This window comes from Lytechinus pictus, chromosome 18 (assembly GCF_037042905.1).
Source record: "Lytechinus pictus isolate F3 Inbred chromosome 18, Lp3.0, whole genome shotgun sequence".
Classification (NCBI taxonomy): Eukaryota; Metazoa; Echinodermata; class Echinoidea; order Temnopleuroida; family Toxopneustidae; genus Lytechinus; species Lytechinus pictus.
Window position 1 is genome coordinate 17473095 of NC_087262.1, and position 26818 is coordinate 17499912.

General features: G+C 38.2%; 2 protein-coding genes across 2 annotated transcripts; both read right to left on the reverse strand.

Moving 5' to 3' along the window:
- Window positions 1–199: 199 nt before the first annotated feature.
- Window positions 200–16273, reverse strand: LOC129282048 (methylthioribose kinase-like). Its single transcript, XM_054917984.2, has 7 exons — window positions 15966–16273; window positions 7329–7454; window positions 6516–6642; window positions 5448–5619; window positions 4038–4275; window positions 2743–3008; window positions 200–2222 (listed from the first exon to the last, which is right to left on the reverse strand). Exons 1-7 carry the CDS (start codon window positions 16065–16067, stop codon window positions 2075–2077), a joined length of 1179 nt encoding a protein of 392 aa, XP_054773959.2. The 5' UTR covers window positions 16068–16273; the 3' UTR covers window positions 200–2074.
- Window positions 16274–19291: 3018 nt separating this feature from the next.
- LOC129282186 (uncharacterized) lies at window positions 19292–26580 on the reverse strand. Its single transcript, XM_064113180.1, has 5 exons — window positions 26220–26580; window positions 24606–25561; window positions 24107–24332; window positions 22439–22582; window positions 19292–21510 (listed from the first exon to the last, which is right to left on the reverse strand). The coding sequence occupies exons 1-5, from the start codon at window positions 26296–26298 to the stop codon at window positions 21251–21253; spliced, it is 1665 nt and encodes a 554-aa protein (XP_063969250.1). The 5' UTR covers window positions 26299–26580; the 3' UTR covers window positions 19292–21250.
- Between the last annotated feature and the right edge of the window lie 238 nt (window positions 26581–26818).

The window sequence follows — 26818 nt, forward strand, 5'->3', positions numbered from 1 at the left end:
TTTGTTTTAAAGGGGGGTATATGAAGGAGGAGACATGGGAGAAGGAAAAGGAGAAGAATAATCTAGATTGAGTTCGAGTACGCGTGGTACATAGTGGGTTTATTCACCCCCCCCCCCGGCCCCCTTCCACTCACTTTAAAAATATCTTTCTAAACCCTTTCTCCATGCAGTATATCACCTCACGTCCTTTATACTCATCGAGCTTCATATAGCTTTTATTTCCTTGCAGGCCAATTGTATCAAGTGGGTCTAATGGGACAAGCTTCTTATCATGATTATAGTTCCATAATTAAGACACACACAAGGGAAATGCAACAATATGCAGCCGAATATACTGCCCAATATCGCTTTAACTTAAGCGAATCAATAACAGTTAAAACGAAATGAGCATAAATTTCTATAAAGTAATTTAATCTGAATCATATTAGAAAATATCTAATCTATAATTCCCGAAATAATAGCAGTTTGGTCAACCATCTTATTCTGCAATCTCATATATTAATTTTACACGACCCCCCCCCCCCCCGTTCCGAGGGCATTAAAGTGCTCTCAATGTTTTCAAATACAGACTCCTATCTTCATGTTGCAAGAATGCAGACTTATCCTCCTTGGTGTCATTGGCAATGTCTCGTACCAGTTGCCTGACTTTCATCCTGTTACTCTTCAATTTGTGTTTGATATACATTTCTCAAGACAGCGCCTTGTTGATCAAGCTGCTGCAAACAGTGACTAATAGCTCATTATTTTACCATGCTGTACTTTAGTTGCAAGCCTTTAGTTGCAACTAAAGGCTTGCAGTTCTCCGGTGAACGAAGGAATACAACACAGAAGAAGAAGAAGATAAGTGGGTGACACGACATTTGCTCCAGCGACAATATAAATCATGGTCTGATTCCAACATGAATAGGCCTATATGGATTCGTCATTAATTTATTGTAGCTTATTATTCATTCGAGAGCTTCTTTAACATCGAATTGATTAACAGAAATATAAAACTTTTATTTTTAAAAATCATATAAAATGAATGTAGTGTGTGACATCACCAAATCTCTCTGTTGCATCGCACCCTTGGTGTGCATAATTATAATTATAACAGCTTTGAGAAATTTGAAAAATGCCATTACTTCAATTTTTTTATTACTTAGGTTTCTATTATATAAATCATCAAGAATCACAAAAATGTAAAAATCATGAAAAGAATAGATATTAAGAAAAAATATATATATACTGCCTATTTAATTGTCCTCTTGTTTATTAAACCAACTTAGTTTGGGAAGGACTTGTAGCCAGCGTTTGCCAACGTAAAATATCGAGGGATATAGCAATCCGTCTTTCCTCATTTATTTGTGGTATCAAAAGCCGTCTTTTGTTTGTGCACAACACAATTATAAAGAAATCGCATTTTTTACAGTATCAAAATATCATTTTCTGTTGTTAACAAAGATAAATGTTTGACATAGTGAAATTTGATTAAAATGAGAAAATTGCTTGCCATTCGTACACCGGCATGTGACTGAAACGTCGAAGATCCCGTTTCATAAAGACTTGTTATAATAACAAATGCACAATTTCTACAACAAGTTTATCATCAGCCAATAAAATTGAATGATTTCAGTAGCTTAAAACTGTTCTTGCAAATTTGTTACTATGACAAATTTTACTTAAGTTCGAGTCCACCCCAGAAAAAAGTGAATGTAAATAAAAAGGGGAAAATAAAACATGCATAAAGGTGAAAGTTTCATTAAAATCGGATGCAAAATAAAAAAGTTCTGACATTCAAAATTTTCCCTATTTTCCACAAAAGAGTTATCATGCACAACTCAGTGATATTAAAATGAGAGAGTTGATGATGTCCCTATCACTCAAAATTTCTTTAGTTTTATCGTATGAATTATGCAATATTTCAAGTTTCAACAGATTTGACAATAAGAACCACTTTAACTGAACTAGAAAATTTTAAAGCAGTGGTATTTTTAATTCCACACGTTCTGTGAGGAATAAACTTTGTTTCACATTACAACCAGGAGAAAATTAAAGTATCAAAACATTAAAATTATATTGGTAATCATTGTCATCATAATCCAATGTCTGCCATTAACCCGGAGGCTGAGATGCAATCAATGTCTTTGTATTTCAATAAAAGGTTCACTCCAAGTTTAAGACATTCTAATTCAGCTGATGGATTTCCTTCCAAATCTTCTACATGGGCGGCACCGACTATTCTGTAATGAAATAAACATAGAAATTGCACCATTATTAGCATAAACTGAAGAAAAACAAAATGACATCATAAAATTATGTCAAGTAACGAGTTTCAGTATCAGATATCTCTAGCTCCTCCAAGAAGCACTAACACTGCCCCCCCCCCAAAAAAAAAGTTATATGATTGAAATTTTATTATCACGTAATAAAAAAAGCCTACATATTATATACCATTATTACCTACTGAATTTATCACAGAAAGTTAACAATTTTGCACTTAGCCCTTCCCGATAAGAAACAAAATTATCAGAATAGTTTTAACTATAGGTCTACTCAATGAGAGAGTGTTGATGGGGGGGGGGGGGTATTGTGATACGTCGTATTCCACTAAAAATGGAAATTGGGAGTATCTTTGCTACACAGTATGTTAAGACGGGGAACGGCCTAAACTGCTTCTTAATAACTTAAAATGTAATAATTGGTTATTCTCTTCAACATGTTCAAGATGGAGGTTGAAGAAATAAAGTGGGTTTTTTTTACCTCCTTATTAATTCACAACCAGTAAACCCAACAACTTCCCGAACAAGCGATTGTAGATCGTTGCTTGACAACCTCGACTCGGCATCTCCGAAATAGTTCGAGATCGCGTCCGATATTGCTTGACGAACCTTCTCGTAAAATTTCGTGCAATTGGGGCTGTTATTCGGCATTATTCGGTGGGCGTGGTAGGAGAAGAGGTAGTTGGCGAGGAGAACGCCGAGATCAAAACCCATCGGTCCAACGAAGGCAAACTCCAAGTCAATCATCTGTCAAAATCATAGGAAGTGCATGTATCATAATGGGTAACATGCAAAAAAAACAACAACCATGAGATGAATAAAAGTTGTAGCTTAAACATAAAAACAGGCCTAATATAATCTGGACCCTTCGACAGAATTGTTGTACTGTAATAGCTCAGCTGCAGTGGCGGATCCAGGGAGGAGGCACATCCGGCCCGTGCCCCCTCCCTTTTGAGAGTCGTAGTCAATGTTTTTTATTATGTCGTTCATACAAGTGAGGGCTTTTGTAAGTGGGTAAAAAATGACCTTCATTTTTAGTGACAACTTTTTTTTGTATAGAGTTGATTGATCAGTTGTCTCGCGAAGCGGTTGAAACTGTAAGAGAGTTCACGACGTTTCGTTGACTGCTGCTCAACTTTGTCAAGTGATGGAGACTTCGGTGCGAGGGCGGAGGTTATAGCGAAGTCTCGAAGTCTCCATCACTTGACAAAGTTGAGCAGCAGTCAACGAAACGTCGTGAACTCTCTTACAGTTTCAACCGCTTCGTGAGACAACTGATCAATCAACTCTATTAAATTCTCCGCGATGACGAACATCTTCAGAACTTTTTTTGGGGGGCTTGTCAAATTTTCCTTGGGAAAATGTGCCCCCCCCCCCCCCTTGGAAAATCCTGGATCCAACCCTGCTCAGCTGAGTAGGGCGATCCCTCCAATGTTGTAATTTCATATGATTTGTTTTTATATTAGTCATGTAGATGAAATGAAATCATATCCAATTTGATTAAGACATGTTTGGAATAGTCTTCAAAACGGAATGGAGGTCAGGAGGCAAATCATGGAACATGTCAGCAGTAAATAGGTCTGAATTGTATGCACTGACTCTTTCAGTATATAGAATCGTTGGTTTTGATTGGTTTTAATTTGCTGAGAAGCCTCTGACTGTTACTATGGTAACTGGCAGAGAAATACAGTCTGTCAGAGCTGACAAGCTTCCCGAAAATGGTGCCCTCGTTTGGCAAAGTGTTTTCTAAAAAGGAGAATGAAAGAAAATAGTAACCTTTGCATCGGCATCTTTTGTCATTACAGAACCCGTGTGTAGATCACCGTGTAAGAGGCAATCCTTTTTGTTCAAAAATATTGATCGCAGCTCTGATGCGTTTTGTAGAAGTTCGTGGTTGTCGTATATGAGGTGAAGGTGAACAGCGACCTCGGGCGAACATCGATTTGTTGGGTGATCACGGAGGAAGGGATTTGTAAAGATGAAATCACGCGTCAATGAAACCATTTCAGTATTTCTGTAGGAGTAAACAGAGAGACACTTCAGGACTATAGCCATGCTAGTTAGGAGTAAAGAGACCATGGCAAAATTCCCTAATACGTAGTTCCCACTGTCACGATTTGCGCCAAGAATCAAACAGGAATCTTAACGGTAGAGCAATCGCAGTGATCTTATGAGATCGTATCAGGTCATATCAGATCAGTCGTGGTAATAATAACGGTCGTAGAAGAGTTTTGAATGGATCAAAATATTTCGCGATCAGTGGCTTTCGTAAAGGAAATCGTGACTTTCGTAAAGGATCGCACGACAGTGAAAACTAGGGATAAATGGCTGTGAGACTTTTTATAGGAACTTTTTCATGATGTTTACCGACACTTGTCGGTAGATATGCTCAACATGCTCAATGTCCCAATTACGTTTGATCAACGACCATCGTAGTGTGACTGTAGAGTAATCGTATCGTTTCTACGATCTCCTCAGGGTGGCGTACGAAAATTGCACAATAATTATCTAAGGATTCACGATATTGTAGGTCTACAGTTTCGTTAAACGTAGTTATACACTATTTTTTTCAAAATCGTAGAAGATCGTAGCCCTTAAACATATCGTAGAAACATCGTACTATCAGCACCATAATGTACGGATCAGGGGCCGCGGAACGGTTTTGAAAAGGGGGGGGGCTGAGCAAAAAGTGGGGGGAAAACCACAATCAGATGGTCATTTTTGGATTTTGTATACAGCTATGGAAGAAAAAGGGGGAGGGGCTGACGCCCCGAGCCCCGGTTCCGCGGCCCCTGCAGGTATCATCATCAACACCATCATCATCATCATCATCGTCATCATCATCATCGTCATCATCATCGTCATCATCATACTCATCATCATCATCATCGTCATCATCACTATCATCATCATAATCATCATCATCGTCATCATCATCATCGTCATCATCATCATTATCATCATCATCATCATCGTCATCATCATCATTATCATCATCATCATCATTATCACCATTTTTGTCATCATCATCGTCATTACCATCATCATCATCATCATCATCGTCATTATCATCATTATCATCATCATCATTACCACCATTTTTGTCATCATCATCGTCATTACCATCATCATCATCATCATTTCAGCAAATCTGAAGTGAACTGAAGGATTAAACTGTAAACGTACTCGAATGTTCGTTTAAGTTGATCAAACTTTTCTCGACCAAGTTCGCCTTCGTTTGTCTTTCTATGTATCCTGATGATGTTTCTGATGACTTCCTTCCCTGCATCAAGATTCAGGTGGCCTCGAACAAGCTGTTTCTTCATGACGTCATAGCCTCGGAGATCTTCCATTAAAACTGAACAAAAGGGGGAAAGTCATGCAAGAGGAGTATAAGCATTACTTAAACATTCACATCAGTGACGAAAACACGGGAAGCACGTCCTACAACTTAAGAACCAGTGTCCCCTATAGACGAATCGAATCGAGAATGGATCGATTTACCAACAACAACCCCTTAAAATACTCGAATAGATAATAAATAAACAAATAAATAAACAAACAAATAACTAAGTAGATAGATGGATGGGTGAATTATTACATGAATAGATAATAAGCAAATAAATAAATAAATGAATGAATGAATGAATGAATGAATGAATAAATAAATAAATAAATAAATAAATAAATAAATAAATAAATAAATAAATAAATAAATAAATAAATAAATAAATAAATAAATAAATAAATAAATAAATAAATAAATAAATAAATAAATAAATAAATAAATAAATAAATAAATAAATAAATAAATAAATAAATAAATAAATAAATAAATAAATAAATAAATAAATTAATTAATTAATAAATAAATGAATGAATGAATGAATGAATGAATGAATGAATGAATGAATGAATGAATGAATGAATGAATGAATGAATGAATGAATGAATAAATAAATAAATAAATAAATAAATGAATAAATAAATAAAAATAGATAATCGTGAGAATGGAAAGAAAAGAAACTAATTTTCACGTAGAATATTTTACTTTAATGTCTCTTCGGTATAGACTAAAGTGATTTTAGACTTTCAATTTCACTTTCACTTCCTTCCTTCATTTTGCTCCCGTTTCCCTTTTCGCTTTTAGAATAATTAAAAGAACGATCATCCCCTGTCCCTGTGGTGCCACCCTTGACTAAATATAGGCCTATACGTGACCATTATGTTATTATTAAAACTAGGGAAACTCACAAGAATCATGACTGGTTTCGTGGTAGGGTATAGGTACACTTCCCGGTGCGATGCGATTGAACCAACATAAAGCTTCATATTCGATTTCACATCTCGTCACAGAAAGGGGATATTCTGGGCCTAAACACTGATAAGGAAACAAATGATTATATTTTTAAACAAAGTATGATAAACATAACGATAAAACCGTTGTCCCTAGATCAAAATGACATAGTTTTTCAAGGAAAATGTTATGAGGAAGATCCTGAGTTTCTCTGTAAAATGACACTGATCTGTCAAGTCAACTGGCGTAACGAGTTTTTAAAAAAAATTAGGGGGCAAAACATCGCGTATGGGACAAAATGTTGACATTTTTATACAAAAGCACATTTTTTAATATAATAAATTCAATCCCATGCATTCAAGGGTGGAATGAAAACTTGTTTAACATTGCAATCAAGAAAGAATTCATTTACATGTATTTCATATTTCACACAATAAAATACAATAGAAAAAATGAGGGTGACGTCATCGATTCCCTCATTTACATACCGAAGATGTTATGCACATTTACTGTTTGGTGAAATCAAGCGAATATTAAAATGTCATAACTTTCTTATAGATGAATTTTTTCAGCGATGTGGTTGTTTCTAATTTCATTCAAAGTGAACACTCTGTTGGGATGAAAACTGCAGATACTCTTTTGACAAGGACATGGTAAAGGTAATTGATTTTTAAAATAACACAAGCCAAATGATTCGTTATAAATAGGCCTACATGTATCAATAAACTTTATTTTACTTTCCCAAACAATCGGTTATGTCGTTAAGTTACTTTGATATACGGTGGTGCGTGTTTGAGGATGACGGACTTGCCCTCGACGTCGTGTTCGATGACGCGATGGACGTCGTTCAGGTTGCCGTCACCGATGACCTCGACGACAAACCCTGCAGCTTGTAACTACATAAGTGTGCATATAGGAATAGAGGAAAGAGCAATGAAGGGGGAGAGAGAGACGAGGAGAAAAGGAAAGGGATGGATGAATAATTAGGGGGAGAGAGAGAGAGAGAGAGGGGAGAGAGAAATTAGGAGAGAGAATGGGAAAGGTAGAGGGGTGGAGGAAGAGAGGTAGTGGGTATGGGGAGAGAAGGATAGGGATGGATGAATAATAAGAGGGGAGAAAGAAATTGGGAGAGAAAGTGAGAGAGAAGGGGCAAGAGTGTGGAGAAAGAGACAACGAGAGAGAGAGAGAGAGAAGGAAAGAGGGAGAGAGAGGTGAATATAGATGGTGTGTGAAGAGAGAGAGGGGGAGAGAATGAATGAGAGAAATGATTAACATAATATGGTGGAGGGAGAGGGAAAGGAGAGGGGAGAGAGATAAAGAAGGGAAAGAGAAGAGGCGTGAGAGAGGGAGAGAAATAAGAAGAGCATTAGAGAGGGGGTGGCGAGGAAGTGTAATCAATTCAATTTCAATTCAATTTATTTACACTCTCAATAAAAACATGAAAAAAATACATAAGGTACATAAGTAAAACATTGTCACAACATACACAAAACATATTTATGAGAATGAGGGGCAAAATAAAAAGAGCAGATAGACTTAATATTGAGCGTTGACCCAACAAATATAAGACAAAATCGATAAATATTACAAAACAGATAACATAAATGAAAACAGATATTAACACATGCATTCAAAATAGCGTAGTTATCCAAGCAAATTAAGAATACAAACTTAAAAGTTGTAATTTGTAATAACGTTTTAAAGTATTGAGGGTCAACCAAGAATGACAGGAAAAGATAGTTTTACATCTCCACCTACTTTCACCCGTCTAATTTGAGTAAGTCGACTCTCCGTTAGTCAGTATCAGTCGAATAATCGCCTAACTGACTAGAAGCATATTTAAGACTATTATGGAAAACATGTCATTTACATCACTCTAAGTCGAATTTTGCCCAAGTCAACCAGATTTCTGTTGTCTCGAGTGATTTGGTTTAAGAAGCAACTCTTATAGTTTTAATGTTTTTTTTTTCTTTAATACCTGCATAATTGATTATTAAAAAAAGTAAATTCAATATTTACACAGCAATCACAATAATATAGGCTGCAATATTTATAATATATCATCACATCAAGAAAACGATAGAATTTTTTTTGGGGGGCGTGGCCCTTTTCCCCTGCCAAAGTTTGTTAACAGGAAAACTGTCATCATGGTGAACTGTGGTAACATTTTTTTTTGCTTGACTTTTTTTATAGGGGCCGCCCCTGGCATACCACGGATCCACCCCTACATGCAGCCATCAAATTTAAAATTAGAGGGGGGATTCTATACGGGTAAGAATATCAAAATAATAGGATGTGTCGCATGATATGCTTCCTGGTATATAGGCCTATACGTTCTATGAAGAGTAATTTACTATATATAGTTGCAAAGAATAATTGTGCATACAGTATTGCTATAACTTCGATGGAAACCCGGCAAACATTTTTCAGGGCACCCACACATGGACCAAAGTGAGGAATTTGTAGAAAACAGTACACTTTCTTTGTGGACTCTCCAAACTTAGGCTTATGTTGGTACATCATGTATATAGGAGCACGGTGGGGACCTGTATTGTAATATGAACTTGCGCTTGCTATGAATTTACCAATAATACATTGCACCTTTATGTGAAACATTGTGATTTCATTGTATCTACAGATGGCTGAGAAGGGTGAATCACAGAAGTCTGCAAGCTCTTCAAAGAACCTGATGTTCGAGCCTGCAGCAGATGCTACTTGTTTTGACCTCGATGGGAGGATCACAGAACCACCTGGTCACACTTCTGCCGCAGCTATCGCGAAGAAAGCACAGGAGAAGGGATCCAATTCTGCAGACGCCGCTACTTGTCTCGATCTCGGGTGGATCTCGGAATCAGATCCCAAGTTGGAAGTCGTTCAGTGTGTCGATCTACGGGCAGAGGTATCCATAATGACCCGATACTCTCATGACAGCGTGGCCATAGGATATGGGAAAAATGCACAAGGGATAGATATCATTGATTCAGCTGGTGGAAAGCAGCCGTATACAAACATACCAAGCGACTTGAAGACCTATGACTTTGTGTTTCAAGAAGACCTGTCAGTGTGCGTAGCAACTACCATGACTGTTGGTTCTCGGAAAGCTCACATGTATTCTTCCAATGGCTCCAGGAAAGCAACCATCAACGTGACAGGCGCCCCCTATATAGCCGGACTGCACAGAAGTCAATCAGATGAGATTCTCGTCACAGACTTTGCTAACCAAGTCTTCATTTATGACCCGACTGGATCCACTCTCAAACATACTGTGAAAATAAAGCAAGATATATGTATTTTGCAGCTAGCTACCACCAGGTCGGGTTTAATCATCACGAGTTCATGTTTTCCCACAATGCCAGACGTGGTGACGGTCTGTGACAGGGATGGGAATGCTGGTAACTCTTTACCAGTCTTAGGGGATTCCGATCTGCATGACCTGTATGTTGTCGTAGATGAACAGGACAGGGTGTATGTAGCGAGTGTCGATTGGGAGAAAAGTAACTTGGTGATCAGGCTCTATGATCTTGATGGTCTGACCCTGAGGGAGAGACTTGAGTTCAATGCACTTAATATGGCATTGGATGATGATTATCTCTATGGGTGTAAGTTTGTTTCCCTCTCTCCGGATCTACTCGCCTTTGCTTGTAAAAATAAGTTATATTTCATCAAGGTAGCACTGTAGTATTTCTACAGACAAACCATGTATATAAACATTGTACCAACGAACGTAGAGGGCGTCCACACTTTGCCAGCAAAGTAGGAAATAAATGCTATATCCTGAATGTTTGCCGCATAGGTGTCACGCGCGTAAAACATTCCCCATAGACTTGTGTGTTAAAATGGCACTTTTGAAAAATTCATAAAAAATAAATGTGAAATTAGAGGGTGGAATGTTTACTACCAATGGATAGGTTATATATCTGACATTCCAAATCTGACCAGGATAGGGTACCGTAGCCAGCTCATTTTAAAAATAAATCGCCATTTATGAAGATAACTATGAATGGATCGAATTCATCAACTGAAACAGTAAAATAGCCCTAATTATTCCGCCAGTCAAAAAATAGTTCCAAGTCACTTATTTATCTTCCCAATTTGGGCGAAGGAAGTTCAGTAGTTACCATTTTTAGAATCAGTGTTAGATTTTGAATCATATTTATACATTTTTGACAATCAGCAATATCAAATTGACAAAAATTCGAATGGGTTGGGTCGAACGAATATCTTTAGCCCTCCTGATGTAATTAGGCCCGTGAAACCCATAGACCCGGGGGGGGGGGGTACTCGACCAAAAAGTGGTGGGTATGTGCCGCGGGCGAGACAAAAAACGGGGGCTCTGGAGCGGGCTTATTGTAAAAAGGAGGGTCCTCGGAACGGGCTTCGGAACTACAAATGTTTGTGAAAACGGGGGTCCTTGGAACGGGTCACCTGCATGTGAGTGCGTATGCATCCCTTTGGAACGGGCATACGTGCATGCAGCTGGCACGGGCGCCGGGTGCGCTGGCGCAGAGGCGATGGTCGGACAGCGCTCTGCGGCCGCTTTTCACCAAAAATGCAGCTAATTGTAGCGGATCGTTGCGGCAGGAACGGCGTAACGAAAAATACGCGAAGCTTTGCACGGATTTCTTTCTTCTTTCTCGATAAGAAGAAAATACTATGCCTTTGTGGTGAGCGGCTTTCTTTGTTTGTTTTTTCTCAATTTATAAGATAAAAATGCTATGCCTTGGAACGGAAATTTGAGTGTAAAAATGGGGGTCCTCTCCGCGGCACATACCCACTATACATTATATACTGAGTGCCCCCCCCCCCCGGGCGCATAGAGTAGTTCTCTGCAAAAAACAGATCTTCTTGAGCAAGGATCTGTAGGCCCTATTCCATATTCTTTATTGATTATCATTTCAAATTTCAAAATGTTCCATTTCCATACACTGGTACTATGCTGAATATGATTGTGCTCGACCGCTTAATGGTCAAGATCAACTAATTTATTCGGAGAATCTCCCAGGAATTTGGTTTGATATTTAACACCTTATGTGTCGGACCATGGATGCATGATCGGACACACACATCCACAAACATATCTACCGATCCCTTTTCCGAGTGTATAGGCAGAACGCCTCATGGCCGTAGGAAACAATTTCCGCTGGGGGGGGGGGGGCTGCACATGTAAACTTTTTCGAAAAAAAAATCAAAAGCGAGGGAGCAAAGCGACCGAGCTTGTAATTGGAGCGTTTTGCATTTTGTCAAGTGAAATTGAAGGATCTGGTCATACTTTAGGTGAATTTTGTGAAAATTTTCAGTAAAAAAGGTAAGGTTTCAAAGTGTCTGGGGTGGGGCAACTGCGCCCCCCCCTCCGCTGCCTATACGGCCATGGAACGCCAGTATCAATCTCGATGACATGCTTCATGTATATATTGTCAAACTCATGTTATCAGGCGTTTCAGCAAATTTCTATTTATTGAATAGTAGCCATGGTAGCTCTACATACATGTCAATATGATAAATAATCATAATTGTTCTGTATAAATTATGTAGAGCTTCACTAGATCATAGAAGTCATGAACTATTGTAGTCTGCTACACACACCAAACATTATGGACAATCTTTTTATTTATTTATTTTCCACTCGTGGGCTGGATGACCCTCTTCAGCCACAGGCTGTTCTTCTGAGGGGTCCAGTATCATTTATCATATGGATATGATTATGTCCATGATTATAACTTCGTAGAATATTATTTGTATGTTTACTTCATTATGAAAAACTGTATTATCGTATTGTCAAATGAAAGCCAGAATATATTCTACGTTATTTTTACACCTACTCTATTGACATATATATTACTTATCAAAATATGTCATTTGAAAGTGAAGTAACCGAATGAGTATATATCAAATGGTATTAAATTCTTTAAAGCACGTCTTGAGTCTATTTTCTATATCTATTCAATTTCTCGTCGTGGAGGATGCGATACGTCAATATCGTCAATTATGATCTTGGTAATATTTTGATCGAGACCCTTGTTTTCAGGCATATCAGCAATTCAGTTCAATTTGTTCATATTACGTGAATGTTAATATTTGTAATATAGCTTGCTACTCACCTTCACATCAGCATATCTTCCACCATGCTTGATATAAAGACCTACTTAATTTGTTAATAACTACATGGTCGAATATGATGCTTTATTCTTTAAAAATTCGACATTGACAAGTTCAATTGGCCTTTTTTTTAATTATTCCATGAAAAAACAATGGACTGCGTGATACTCATATGAGACCTGAAGAAGTACTCCTTTTGGAGTCTCACGATGGTTGCTATCAATAAGCATTAAAACACCAAGTTGTAAAAAAAAAAAAAAAATGAGCATGAAAGCTTTTTCGTAGGCGCTCCACCTATAGTGACCCGTATGATGTCTGTATTGTTGAAAGTAAAGTTAAGTGTGAAGTTCATCAGAGGGTGAAGAGGGTCGTTCATTGGTCGGCGTTTATACCACGTGGTCTTAATGTTTTAAGTTTGTGTATCCAATGAGATTCCCTTTTCATGATGGTGTCGTGTTTCTTGGTTTTTACTATTTCGATGGCAGTGATGTTAATGTTGTGTACTGTATGCCCGGGAATGTTGAAATGTATGGTGTATGGGAGGGTTTTGCTGTTGGGTTTGTTTTTATTGTAATTGGTTACTTCTGATCTAGTGTTATTTAGTCGTGTGTATAGTGTTGTTTCAGTCTTTCCGACGTATAATTGCATGTTGCATTTAGTGCATGTTAGAAGGTAGATGATCCATGAGGATTTGCAGTTTATGTGATCGCGTATGTTGAATTTTTGTCCAGTGACTGAACTTGTGAATGTGGTTGTTTCTTGGATGTGATGGTGAAGTGAACATTTTTTGGCTTTGCATTTGTAGGACCCTAGCTCTGGTATATATATATATATATATAAGTAGTTATAGGTTAGACCTCATACCAATTTTGGTGACCTTTGACCCATGACCTTTGACCGCATGACCTTTAGCCCGGTCAGCCATGACCTTTGACCGCATGACCGTTGACCCGGTCAGCCATGCCTTTTGACCACATGACCTTTGACCCATGCCCTTTGACCACATGACCTTTAGTCCGGTCAGCCTTTGACCACATGACCTTTGACCCATGCCCTTTGACCGCATGACCTTTAGCCCGGTCAGCCATGACCTTTGACCGCATGACCGTTGACCCGGTCAGCCATGCCTTTTGACCACATGACCTTTAGTCCGGTCAGCCTTTGACCACATGACCTTTGACCCATGCCCTTTGGCCTCACGACCCAATGGGTTGACCCAGACTTCCGGTCAGCCATGTCACCATGAAATGGTATTACGACACAGTAATGCAACCACCGTGATGTCATCCCACGGAATTACCCTTATTGCACCATCGGCATTGCACCACCGTTGCGTCATCGTCATCGCCACGTATAGGATACGATGCGCAAAAAAGATATATGATTTCTATACAGTTAAAAAGTGAAAAGTTATCTTTCTCTACCTACCAGCAGGTATGTCAAGTGCCTCGCGGTTCACGAATCGATCACCCCATGCACGGCCAACGCGCGTGATTGAACTTGGGATATCCTATTGGAAAGGTGAAAGCCGACCCTCTCTGCCTCTTATTACAACACTGATTGGTAATCCAACATGTGATTATAATCACGATAATAGTTACATCTCAGGCTCTACCCATTCCAGACATTTCCCCATCAAAACTCTCTGACTTTTTCCATACCGTTTTGTTCATACTTCCATACTTTTCATTTTAACTCACATGACCTGCTCGGCTCTCTGACTCGCAAAAAGTATACTATATTGAAACCAGTAGATGACTCCTTTAAATCAACTTCATTCATCCGCAGTACAGATGGTGATAACATGATACACTATATAGTCAAGGATGATTCTTTATTATTATTATCATTTATTCTATTCCATTTCAACGTACATAGGTTCAGATATTGTATAAACAGCAGATTTTGATACAAAGGTAAGAATAATGTAAGTTATGTTATCAAATTAGGTTGTAATAACAAAATAATTGTAAACTGTTCTTTGTTAATATTAAAGTGAAGTTCTCGTTTTTCTATATCTTCGCCCGGGGGGGGGGGGGGCACTTCCATTGACGAGTGGATACCATGCGCGACCAATATATAATTTGTTATACAATTATAATATAGGCCTATATATCTGAGTAAACTGGCCTTTCGGAATAAAAGGCTACATAGGATTCAAAATCCACGGGTTTGTATTTTTCGACCTTTGTTCACCGGAGTTCATTGGAATGAAATATTCTGTAAATGATCCAACATACCCTTTATCAGTTCCCTTTCCGTTCGTTAAATATCGAACTAAAATTATGTTTTCAACATTATGTCCTTATTCCTTAAAAAGATAGCGTCTCTCTTGGCCTCTATCTTATTTGCATGAAGCAATCTCAATTTGTTTGTCAACAAACAATATTGTGGCAGCCTCAACATTGCGTATTCCTAAACGGTACATACAATCACGTGGCATGGGCTTAAATATAGGCCTATGTAATATATTTGATGTATTCCCATTCGACTGTATCGTATATACCACTGGGGTGGGGCTTGGGTAGTCTGCTCACTCTGCTGTGCACTAACCCTTCACTCGAATTAAGGGTCTGATCCGTCTGAATGTGCAGCCTACTCATGCCTTGTATATTGAAGGCCTCTCGCTCAACTGAAATCAGCAAGTTTTGTATATGCTAGTCTTTGCGTGCAGACACTTGTTGATCAAAGTTTCAATCAGAGTCTGTGTCTGCAGAATAGGGCTTGGGCCCTCAAAAAAGGGTTTCACAACCCCCAAAAAAATTAGAAAACGAAAACAGGGAAATTAAGAGACAGACATATTATTTTCTGAACATCATGTCAAAAATCTATCGAAAAATAAATATTGCCATTATAAGTATAACAATTTGTCGAAAGTTATTTTATGAACAATATCATATGGGATATTAAGCAAGTTGACTTAGTAACGTCTACCTATGCAGAGATTTTGGGTTCGAGTCTATCACGGGCGAATGACGAATCCTGCGTTAAATGTTAGGTTCCCCCTCCCCATTTCTTACACACAGGATTATGAATAGAGTGGAAAACATTCAGTCCCTCGGATAGGACGTTAAATGGAGGCGCTTTGTAGCAGTGTAGTTGTCTGAGCATGGAGTGTCAATTCACGAACACACTGCACCAATCGTATACCCTACTGTAGAGGTCCACCTATACCCCCACATATATGCATCTGGAGGAGACCCCGATCACCCTGATTGCTTCATATTCACGTGACGCCAAAACAAGCTACTACTACTTTACTACTATATTTTGAATGAAAAAAAGAAACGCTTTGATGAAGAGAATCTTACCTTTTCAGTTGATTCCGAGTTCGCCTTCACCTTATCAAGCCAGTCATTAAATATATCGTCCTCCATTGTTTTCGGGTGAGGTAATGGGTAATAGTCGTACATTTACAGCCTTTATACAGATGTACTTTCTTTAATTCCCCTACCGGTTGTGCCTGTATTCAGTTATAATCAATTGCCAGACATGCCAAATACCACACCGAATCAAACAGCTAAGGTTTTCATTGATATTCGTCTTATATAACTTGTCCGTTATATTCTTCATAGATGAAAAAGCAGGTCTCACCGTGGCCGGTGATCAACTACTATATGACAGAAGCGTAAACAAAAGACCTTTTGTCATTCCATGGAGCTACGAGCTCCTTGGCTATAGATAGCCCAGGGAAGTGGGAGCTTTGCTAGTAGGTCCATGGTGGGAGTTAGGGGAAATAGTATTCTTGTGTAGCCTATATGTCTTGTCTCTCTGGTGGGTGTTTCATAAAGCTGTTCGTAAGTTAAGAGCGACTTTAAGAACGACTGGTGATCCCATCTTGTGGTAAATGGTATTGAATTGGCGATTGTTTAGCGCGTAAAAGGGTTCACCAGTCGTTCTTAAAGTCACTCTTAACTTAAGAACAGCTTTATGAAACGGCCCCTTGGTTATGATCAGGCACTGCACGGTCATCCGGGGTCCATTCCATAAACAAAATCTTTGGCATTTTTTTTTTAACCAGAGTTTTTCAATGTGTTAAGTGTCAGTGGTATAATTTTGTTTACCGGAGTTTTTGTTTATTTGCCAGAGATTTTTTTTTTCATGGCAGAAGTTTTTATGCAGCAGTCCCCAGGTGTGTTCACCAACGAATTATGCACTGTGTGCTTGTTTAATTGAGGCTTGACCGTTATGGCGCAGTCACATATCCCAAACGGCGAGTCGAAAACAGCCGTTTTAACGGGGTTTGTTTTGTACCAGATGGGTGGTTTGAATAATATTTGATAAAACGGCTGTTTTTTACTCGCCGTACTGCGGCCGTATAGGGGAAACGTGACTGAAGCATTAGCTCTGCGCAAATGTCGCTTGTTGTCGATATTTTCCGATTTGGGGTTGTTTTACCATAATGGACCTATGAAAAGATGGACGATTAACGCGAGCATTTCTTTGTCACCGTCACCTGGTTATGTGCATCTCAAACATACAGGTGTTGTGACAATAGCAATTACCACGATGACTACCAAGGCGTATCTGAGTTTCCCCGGTCTTCGTTTTGTTTGTGCCTTTCAATCATCATGCTTCATATTTGGAGCAGCAAACTTGAGAAGCAGGCGATTTCTGTGATACAAATATGATATTATTCGATCCGGACACTTCCGGACGCACTAGGACCGCAATAACATTGAGAGATACACGATCTATACAAGTTATGTGCCACGTATATCTGGAATATTAGGGAAAAACTTGGGAAAATTAAATTTTAAATGGTTAACAATCAATGACAAATTTGCCTCTATATTATAATATGCAGACATTTTCCCAAATAAACCACATGGAACTAAGATTACCAAAGGTAAACAAGAACTGCACATCAATTTTCCATGACTTAAGTGATTTATCAACTGCGCATACAATCTGTGAAATATAAAGTTCCAATCACGAACTGCTTCAGGGTAGCGTTTCATGAAAGGATTTGTCGGACGTTTTATTCGACAAGTACCATTTTATCCGACGATTACCATAGTAACGTTGCCTTCAGCCAATCAGAATCAATGAAAGATGTCAGATCTGACAACTTGTCGGACGAAAATGTTGATGAAACGCTCCCCTGGTCCTTCTCGCGGGAACGATCACCATGCATGATAGGACCAAAGTAGACAAGTATGAAGAGAAATGGTTTTACTTACCCAACGGGAGGTTCGCCCCCAACGAATCTGTCATGATTGTACGAATCTGGAATCTCGGGGGGGGGGGGGGGATTATACAAATTACCTCAATGATGAAAATAAATTAATTCAACCTGAATCATATTATAGTCTAATCTTTGAAAATCATATAACATGTATAATGTACGAAAAATGCAAATTTGACGATTGTCGAAAAATTAAGTGGACTACCCGTTAAAAAATAAATGGCAGTGGCATAATTGTTAGAATTAATTTCTAGGGAGGTGGCTGCGCTTTACAATAATAATAATAATAATAATAATGCCCCACCTCAAGAAAGCCCCCATTAGTGTACTAAATTTATCCTTCTTTCTATTTCTTTTGCTTAAGGTGTTTCTTTTTAGGGGAAGGGGCTTATTTATAATATTTTCTAGTCAGATAATTTTTTAAAAGGTGACTTATTTGAGTACCAAACTTTTTTGGCGTAAAAAGAACGGCTACCTATACAATTTTCAGCAATTTCTGTGCTACAGTTTTAATAACAATTTGAACTTGTGCATCTCCTGTTGGGGAAGGTTTGAATTGTTTTAATTCGCGTGTTTTAGTGACTTTATATCCAGAATAGGGAAGGGGCTGGCCCAGAGAAACAGATAAAAAATGAGCATACAAAATATAATAATCAATTTTTTACGTCAATATACACAAAATATTGCAGATCGGACATCGAACTTTCATTATTTTGTTTGATTTACAAATTGATTTTTTAAGTGCTTTGTAAAGTGTCCGTTTTATGGTCTGAATATCAACATTTTTACCTTATTGTCTTCGTGTATTCCATAAAGTTCTCAAAATATCCCTTTTCATGTCTAATTGCCAACACTTATCAGCGAGCGCTGCGCGCTCGTATTTTGATTGGTAACTTGTGAATGCCTCTACTATTAATTTCTATAACAAACTACTTAAAATTCCCTTTTCATGACAGTTTATTAAAAAATTTAGGCTCGCGATTTGCACTCGCATGAATTGTTTAAAACAAACTAACCCACGCATCATTTTCATAATTACAAAAATGCTTGAAATGTCAAGTTTTCAGGCATTAATATCAACAAATTTCGCGCTCTCATTAGGCTTATTAGATTAGTAAATAAGATAATAACATTTACAGGAATTCCTAATTACTAAATTGTTCCCTTTTCAGAATGGAATATCGACAAGTTTCGCGCTTAGGGAGAGGAATAGGAGGTTAGTCATCATTTTCATATGATGACAAAATATCCTTAAAATTTTCCGGTCCTAGGTCAAAATAATGATTGAAAATATCAGCTGGCGCTTCGCGCTCGTCACCTATTTCATCGCCCCCCCCCCCTTGGCCCTTTTACCATCATAAGACGATAGCGCCGCCCCCTCCCCCACCTCATTACAAAACAAACCGAAAAAAATATATTCAAAAATTCGAAATTTTAAAATCCATGCAAACTGTTTAATTGTCAATTTGACATATGATAACAAATAAATATCAGTGCCATACAAAATGGTGTACAGAATTATCAAAACCACAATGACCGTTACTCTATATGAATATACTGTCAGCCGGACTGTCAGACAACATGAGCAATGTAAAGTACTAATTGGGCCTAGTAATTCTCGAGATTTATAACTCTCGATTTGAAAATATATTATCCCTTGTGAGATCTACAGTGGTGAATGTCTTACCCCCAATGAGAAGTCAGCAAAGCACCATCCGTAAACATCAACTTCAAAACAAAACTGAAAACACATATATTTCATTGATATAATAGTTTTAGGAATCTTACATAGCGCATGCAGTAGAATATAGATATCGTGTGCTCCAAATCTAAATAAATTGTTAACTATATCAACATCCCTGTTTGACATCTAGGCGCCAAGTTTGAACCGCAGGGGAGCGTTTCATGAAAGTTGTCAGCACTGACAAGTTGGCTTTCTCCGACAGTTGCCATAGTAACAGTCAGAGGCAAGTGCCTCACAGCCAATCAAAACCAAGGATTTCACTGAAATTGTCAGCACCGACAATTTAGTCAGTGCTGACAACTTTCATGAACCCCCCCCTGGTCTACAGATAAAAATCAAGAGATATAAAGGGGAACAAGAACACACCAACGCACAATCTGGACAGTTGCACACACATTATTACAAAATGTTGACTTGAATAAAAAGAGAATAATTGATTAATAGCCCTAAAACAAAAATATTGTGTATTTCTATATGAAAATAAATAAGCCTATTGAGTAATAATTGGTGGTGTGCGGCCTTCACTTTGATAAAATGTTGGATAAAAATGCTCCATGAGGGTAATAATGTGTCCAACCAACATTGGGCATTTCTTTTGGGCATATTTATTTATCCAGTGTGATGAAAATTTTGACAATTCTAAAGTAATTGCTGCTTATTCTTTAAACCTTACTAGACAATATGCTTCCCACATTGGGTAAAATACTGCCCCAAATTGGTTGGATACATAATGTCCCTCGTGCTGGTTAAATTTTACCCAATATTTTTTTTACAGTGTTCATGAAACCATCTAACAATGACATGAGAGCGAGATATCTATCAGATTATCGTTCGGTTATTCTGAGATGGCGCTGTTCAGGTTTGGATTTTTTTACCCAACTTTCTTTGTGATAGCGATTGAATCAAGGGCTCACTAAAATTATAAGGAATGACCGAAGTATCGAAAATAGGATTCGGAAGTAAAGAAATTAACTCTGTCTTGTATGCAAATGATATCACCGCGTTTATAATGATCGTTTCAAAGATTTTGAGAAAATTACTTTTTTTATAATCAGATATGGATTAAAATATCATGTGGTTGGGAACGGATGGGTTGGGTAAAGACAGGATGATCCCCTCCCCCTCTCTCGATCTCTCTCTCTCTAACTCCCTCCCCCCTCGCTCTCTCTCTCTCTCTATCTATCTCTCCCACCCGGTGGGGGCACTTCCATTGACGAGTGGATACCATGCGCGACCATGGGGTCCCGAAAAGCACCCTAAACAAGTATTTTCCATATTCTGAAATTGCACCCCTTAGCAAGTATAGGCGTGTGAAACCCTACCCTTAACAAGTATTGGAAACAAAACGATATACCCTTGGCAAGTATTCCCTGAATTGAACCCATAAACAAGTACAGCGATATTTTGATGTCACGGATGTCGGTTTTACCTTCACCTACATATTTGGCTTATTACGGCCCCACCTCCCACACCTCGGACTCTAAACACGTAGTGTTGACTGTTGGGGCAAAAAATTTTGATTCTGAGGTGCTGCTGGGTTTGTGCTCCTCCTGGCCATGTGCATTGGGCTGTGAGACGTTCTCTGTGCTCAAAGGAACTGTCTCAAATACTACACAAACAGTATACCCATTTGACCCTACCATTCTCGAGCAGTGAGCTAAAAACTAATAGGTGGCCTTATTCACCCCCATGGCCTTATTTACCCCACTCTCCCCTATATTGACAAGGTCATCTGGTTTGTACCGTTTCTTCATTGTCCGTTTTCTTCTACATGTATCTTGGTTTTCAAACATCACAAATCTCTCCGGCGCGAAGAACTTCTGATAAAGTGGAACCGCTGTACAAACCAAAGCGCAGAGCGCGTATATCCCAATACTGGAATAAATGGCAGAGTTGTATGAACCAGTACGGTCGATGCTCTGACCTAGGAAATGCAAAAATTAATTAATACGTATGATTATAAAATTGAAAAGGAAATACTTGAAATCAAGAAATTTCATCTCCCATCCTTTTCCAGGAGTATTCAATTCAATTCAATTCAATGAAACATTTATTTTTTATTCCGATTTACATTTCATCCATTATCATATAAAATATACAAGTTAAATATTAAAATAATAAATGTAAATACAGTATGTAATTAGCATGGGAGCTAAAAAAACAGAAAGCAGGTGCTTAATTGTGTCGGGATACGGCTGTAAAACTATAGAACTAAACAACAATTAACAAGAGAAAGGGCCAAGAGAAAAGAAAGGAATAGACGAGGGGAGAAGAAAAGAGCTAAAGAGGCAAGCTAGTAAAAGAAGAACAGCAGGCATTTATGATACAAAGTAGCAGCAACAAATGCATAATTATAGAATTGGTTACGAAACAGACACGTATAATAAATAAAATATGTGTTTATATATAGATTAAATTGTTTTTTTAAGCTTATGTCAATGCTGGATCTGCCCCTGGTATTTTGATCTGGGAAAGTACGCCTTCAGCTGTTTCTGGACAATATATTTGGCCTGTTTTCCATATTGCTTATTTTGTTAATTTGGAAATAGAATTTTACTTTATTTTACATATTTCACAGTCAAGTAAACATAATACAAAAACGATATAATATCAGGAGATTCAACATGATGAAAATCAGACATGGCATCATTTATCTAAATAGAAATAATAAGGTGATATGAAATCAAATACAATCAAAGTATGAGGGAACCTCCGAATTAATTCTCGAGTTATTATTTGCTAATTCTTCTTCAAAGTTCTCGTTTACTGTTCATTTTTTCTTCCTAATTTCATTTTAATTTATCTTTCTTATTCTCCATCTAATCTGATATAAGTTTGATGTGATTACATACCAAACAAGGCACCCAGCATGTATCCAAATCCTTGTGTAACCATGACAACCGTCCATGTTTGAAGGGCATCTTCTGGTTTGAAAATTTGGTTACAGATTGAGTAAGAAAGTGCATTGGCCACCATCATCACTATCATTCCTATTGCTAAAATAAAGATTTAAAAAAAAAACAGAAGCTATATTTTAATAATACATGCATTTCATTTTCTACATCATTTCAATCATAGAGATGAGACGAACTTAAATACTTAAAACTTATAAAATAGGCCTATCTAAGTAAGCATTATATCATTTCCCACTGCTGTGAAATGGTAGTTTGAGCTAATTCCGGGCTAATAAATAGCTGCTCTTTGTATCCTCTGGCAAAATCGGTACATAAATTCAGCTTTTTTTATTTTATTAAAGTACACACCGAACAATCAAAAGTATTTTATAATGAATTTTTGTAGCCATCATTGTAAAGGGGAAGTATTACTAATCAGATATATGACTTAACTTATCAAAATAGTGATTAGAGTTTGCAAGAATCAGCTCTCAAAAATGATTTATTTTCATGCCATATTTCTGCCTTCCACCGGTCCTCTTGCGAGCTCCAGCTGAGTGACGTCACACAATGAGCAGTGAGCAGCTGAGCTGACAGCAGCCCATTGAAGACGATCTTTCCAATCAGCGTTTTTTGCTCTTAGAATTGTTTATTCGTCATAAGATTGGTCTTGTTATATAGATAAAAGTTTGAATTTACTGAACAATGAAATAAAATGCACATTTAACGTGGCCCCCTGTGAATGATATAAACAACACTGATGACAGCGGTGTCATTACCTCACCGCCATAACCATATTCACATCATCATTACCATCATCATCAAGATCATGATCACCATCACCATTATCATCACCATCACCATCATCACTATCATCACCATCATCATAATCACCATCATCATAATCACCATCATCATCATCATCACCATCACTATCATCAGCATCATCATCATCACCATCATCATCACCATTATCATCATCACCATCATCATTATCACCATCACCATTATAATCATCATCATCACCATTATCCTCATCACCATCACCATTATGATCATCACCATCACCAGTATCATCATCATCAACAACACCAACATCATCATCATCATCTTCATAATCAGTTGTCCCCTCTCCCCTCCGAAATCTTGAAAACCTACCATTTTTCACATAATTCACCGAAAGTGTGCCCGAAATCCTCTAATTTCTCTTTAGAAAACGCGAAAGCTCCCCAAAATGACAAGCTTGGTCGCTTCGCTCCCTCGCTTTCGAGTTTCTTCAAAAACTTGTAATGGCAGTAGCCACCCGGACATCACCATCACTACCATCGCTCATCATGTCGATATCGTGTTTCTTTCCAGATATACCCCCTGGGGCCTGTTGCATAAAACTTTTTACCTGAGAAAACTCTGGTAAAAACTAGAAACTAAGGTTAGTCTGATTTCTGCCATTGACTTTAACACAGGGCAAAAACTCCGGTAAAAACAACCTGAGTTTTCTCAGGTAAAAAGTTTTATGCAACGGGCCCCTGGTGTTTACTAAAATGCTCATTATTAATTTTTCAATACAGACAGACATATTTAAATTGTACCAACAATCATTATTATTCGATGATATCCTTAACCCACCAACTGCGATGCAGAGTAGAAGGGCGACTGATCTGACTACTAGCAGGCAGCCCATGACAACCATGCCGACCGCGCAGGCGAAGTTATAGATGAAGATCTTGGGGAAGGGCAGACGATCAGCTACAACAGCCAACAAAATTTTACCCACCAATTCGGAGATCCCAAACGTTGTGACCACCCACGGGATAACGTGGCGTTCGAAACCTCTCGATATAAGGAAATCTCCCTTGAAAGAGAAATAAAAAAGTGACAATGGCAATGTATTGAGGGATATACACAAATACAATGAACTAAAATAATTAAGAAATTCATAGAAGTCAATCAACGAAATGGTGACCTTTCCAAGCAATCTTTTAGGAAATATGAAATATCGATATACCTCCCTTAATGAATCATGCAATTTAATTTTACATTACGGATTTTGCCATTTTCATTGGTTTCGTTTTGCAAGCATACACGTGTCTGTGAAAATTATCGAACAAAGTAAGATAGTTCTCACCATATTAACATAAAAGAATGTGTTCATCATTGGAAGACCAGTGATGCAGATGCAGATGAGCCAAAGATCAGGATAGAATAGTGCTCTGTATCTTTGGAAAAACCCTCGTCCTTTTTCCACTTCCAAATTCTTCGGCTGCACCACATGCGGAAATATGTCTTCTTTTCCTTCTTTGACGTCTTCGACATGTTTGATGTCAGAGTCAGTAATGGTATTACGCGGAATACTTGATGAAATGTCGATGGTCTTGAAAGACGCGACAGTATCTTCAGCAATCATATCAATCGACAAAACTTCGGGCTCAACGACTGCTGTCTTCTGAAGATCACTTGTCTGTGCCTTTGATTGCTGGTTAAGTAATTGCTCATTCTCTTCGTTCAGCACTAAATCATGAACAACGCCGCAAGATGGACCCAGTCGTTGCAAATCAACATTCCCTTCTCCCGGAAGGTCAGTAGAAGGTCCTGACTTACTGGGACTTCTTGGCACTTGACACCCATCATTATTTCCTGCTGTGAGAGCATTGTTCCGCAGTTCCTCTGCCAGTATCACTTCAGCTGTGTCTGCATCCATGCTGTTCTGGAATCCTGACAGACGTATATATCGACTTGATTTTCTTCGGTGGTTTACCCCTTCCATGGAAAACCCTGCATTGTCAAATGCTGTCATACATACATGAGATCTACCTTGCTCAAGAACTTTGTCCTCATTCAGCTGTGTTTCATCTTCCGGATTTCCAAAGATAATTTCAAGACTTATTTTCCTGATATTCTTAACCGTTACTCTCTTCCCAGATACGCATTCTATGCGTTCATTTTGATGTGGTTTGGGACGTGAAAACGTCATCGTGGCTGGAAGTGCAATGATTAACATCAAAGCTCCAAGGAAACGGAACATATTACGCCAACCCCAGTTCTCGATCAACGTGTATGTCAGAGGGCCAAGAGCAAGCATACCTGTAGTATTAAAACAGAGATATATTCGTTTCTAAATCATTCAGGTAAGGGATTTATTGCCTTCCGACGTTTGTTCTAATCTGCTTAGGATTCATATAAAGTAAATCATTAGATACTCCACTGAAGGCTGGAAAGATACCCTAAAAGGGTAAATGAAATAACTTTACAATTTCCTTTTACTCTTTCCTTGCTCCAACCCTCCCTTCCTTCAAATAAACAATAGAACTTAAATTTATATAACCCATTGAATTAACATTTGAATGCTCTTGGGAATCGGAACTCATGGAAGCATTTGTCCATCTGTCGGACATTCCTCCAAACTGTTGTACCTAAATAATTGGCTCTGACTGGCTGAAAAGATGAGAGGAAATTTATGAGAAAAGATATCTGACATGACACTTCATAAAATATCATCACTCCAGTTTTATGCACTATAGGTTCACAAGCTGTAGAAGGTTCATCCTTGTTGCACTTTAATAGTCAGCGGAATAGAAAAGTAATTACATGTGCCTGAGCCTGGATGCGTTTTAAGAATACTCCTAGTGCAATATACAATAATTATATTATCAATAACAATTTGCATTACAAATGCTGATTCCTCCTGGTACTGAAGGGATATTTCTTCTAGATATGCCAAGGGAACATTCAAAAATCGTACCTGAACTTGCCCCAACCAACGTGATAAGAGTAGCTCGTGAGCAGTGCTTCCTTGGGAAATACCGAAGCAAGAGGTCCATTGAAGCCAGAGAACAAAATCCAACACCCAAGCCGTAGCTAGCGCTGTATGTGAAGTAGATGAGCCTGAAATCCGTGATAAACGAGGTAGAGAAGTAGGATATGCTTGCTAGAAGGATCCCAAAGACACCGACCGGACGATTCTCGAACCGGTTTATCAGTGGAGTTACGATCACGCCTGCACTGGTGGCCAAGCCGAGCGCAATAGAGCCTGCCCATGCTGTTGATCAAGAATATCATCGAAAAAAGAAGAATTTTTTTCTATTTGAGATGTATTCCTGCATTGTTACATTTTAGTGAAATATTAGTAGAAAAATATTTTTATGTCTACTTTTTGCTAAACACAACAATCCATTAAATGTGAAATACCATAATGTTGCCATTGTACAGCCGTTTAATGGCTGCAGTGGCTTTTCCTATCCTGAGTTGGAGATGGTTGAAAAGGGGGTTGAAACTCGTTAGGTGAAGGACTCCACTACCTCGAGCTGCGTGTCGTTGATGGAGACGTCTGTGAAAGATAGT

Coding starts and splice junctions, on each gene's coding strand:
- LOC129282048 (XM_054917984.2), bottom strand. CDS start 16,067: ATGTACGACTATTACCCATTACCTCACCCGAAAACAATGGAGGACGAT. Junction 6,643..7,328: donor ACGCACCACCGTATATCAAA/GTAACTTAACGA, acceptor TTTCCTTATCAG/TGTTTAGGCCCAGAATATCC. Junction 2,223..2,742: donor GGTTGTGAATTAATAAGGAG/GTAAAAAAAACC, acceptor ATTTCATTACAG/AATAGTCGGTGCCGCCCATG.
- LOC129282186 (XM_064113180.1), bottom strand. CDS start 26,298: ATGGACCTCTTGCTTCGGTATTTCCCAAGGAAGCACTGCTCACGAGCT. Junction 24,333..24,605: donor CATTCTTTTATGTTAATATG/GTGAGAACTATC, acceptor TTCTCTTTCAAG/GGAGATTTCCTTATATCGAG. Junction 22,583..24,106: donor TCTACTCTGCATCGCAGTTG/GTGGGTTAAGGA, acceptor TCTTTATTTTAG/CAATAGGAATGATAGTGATG.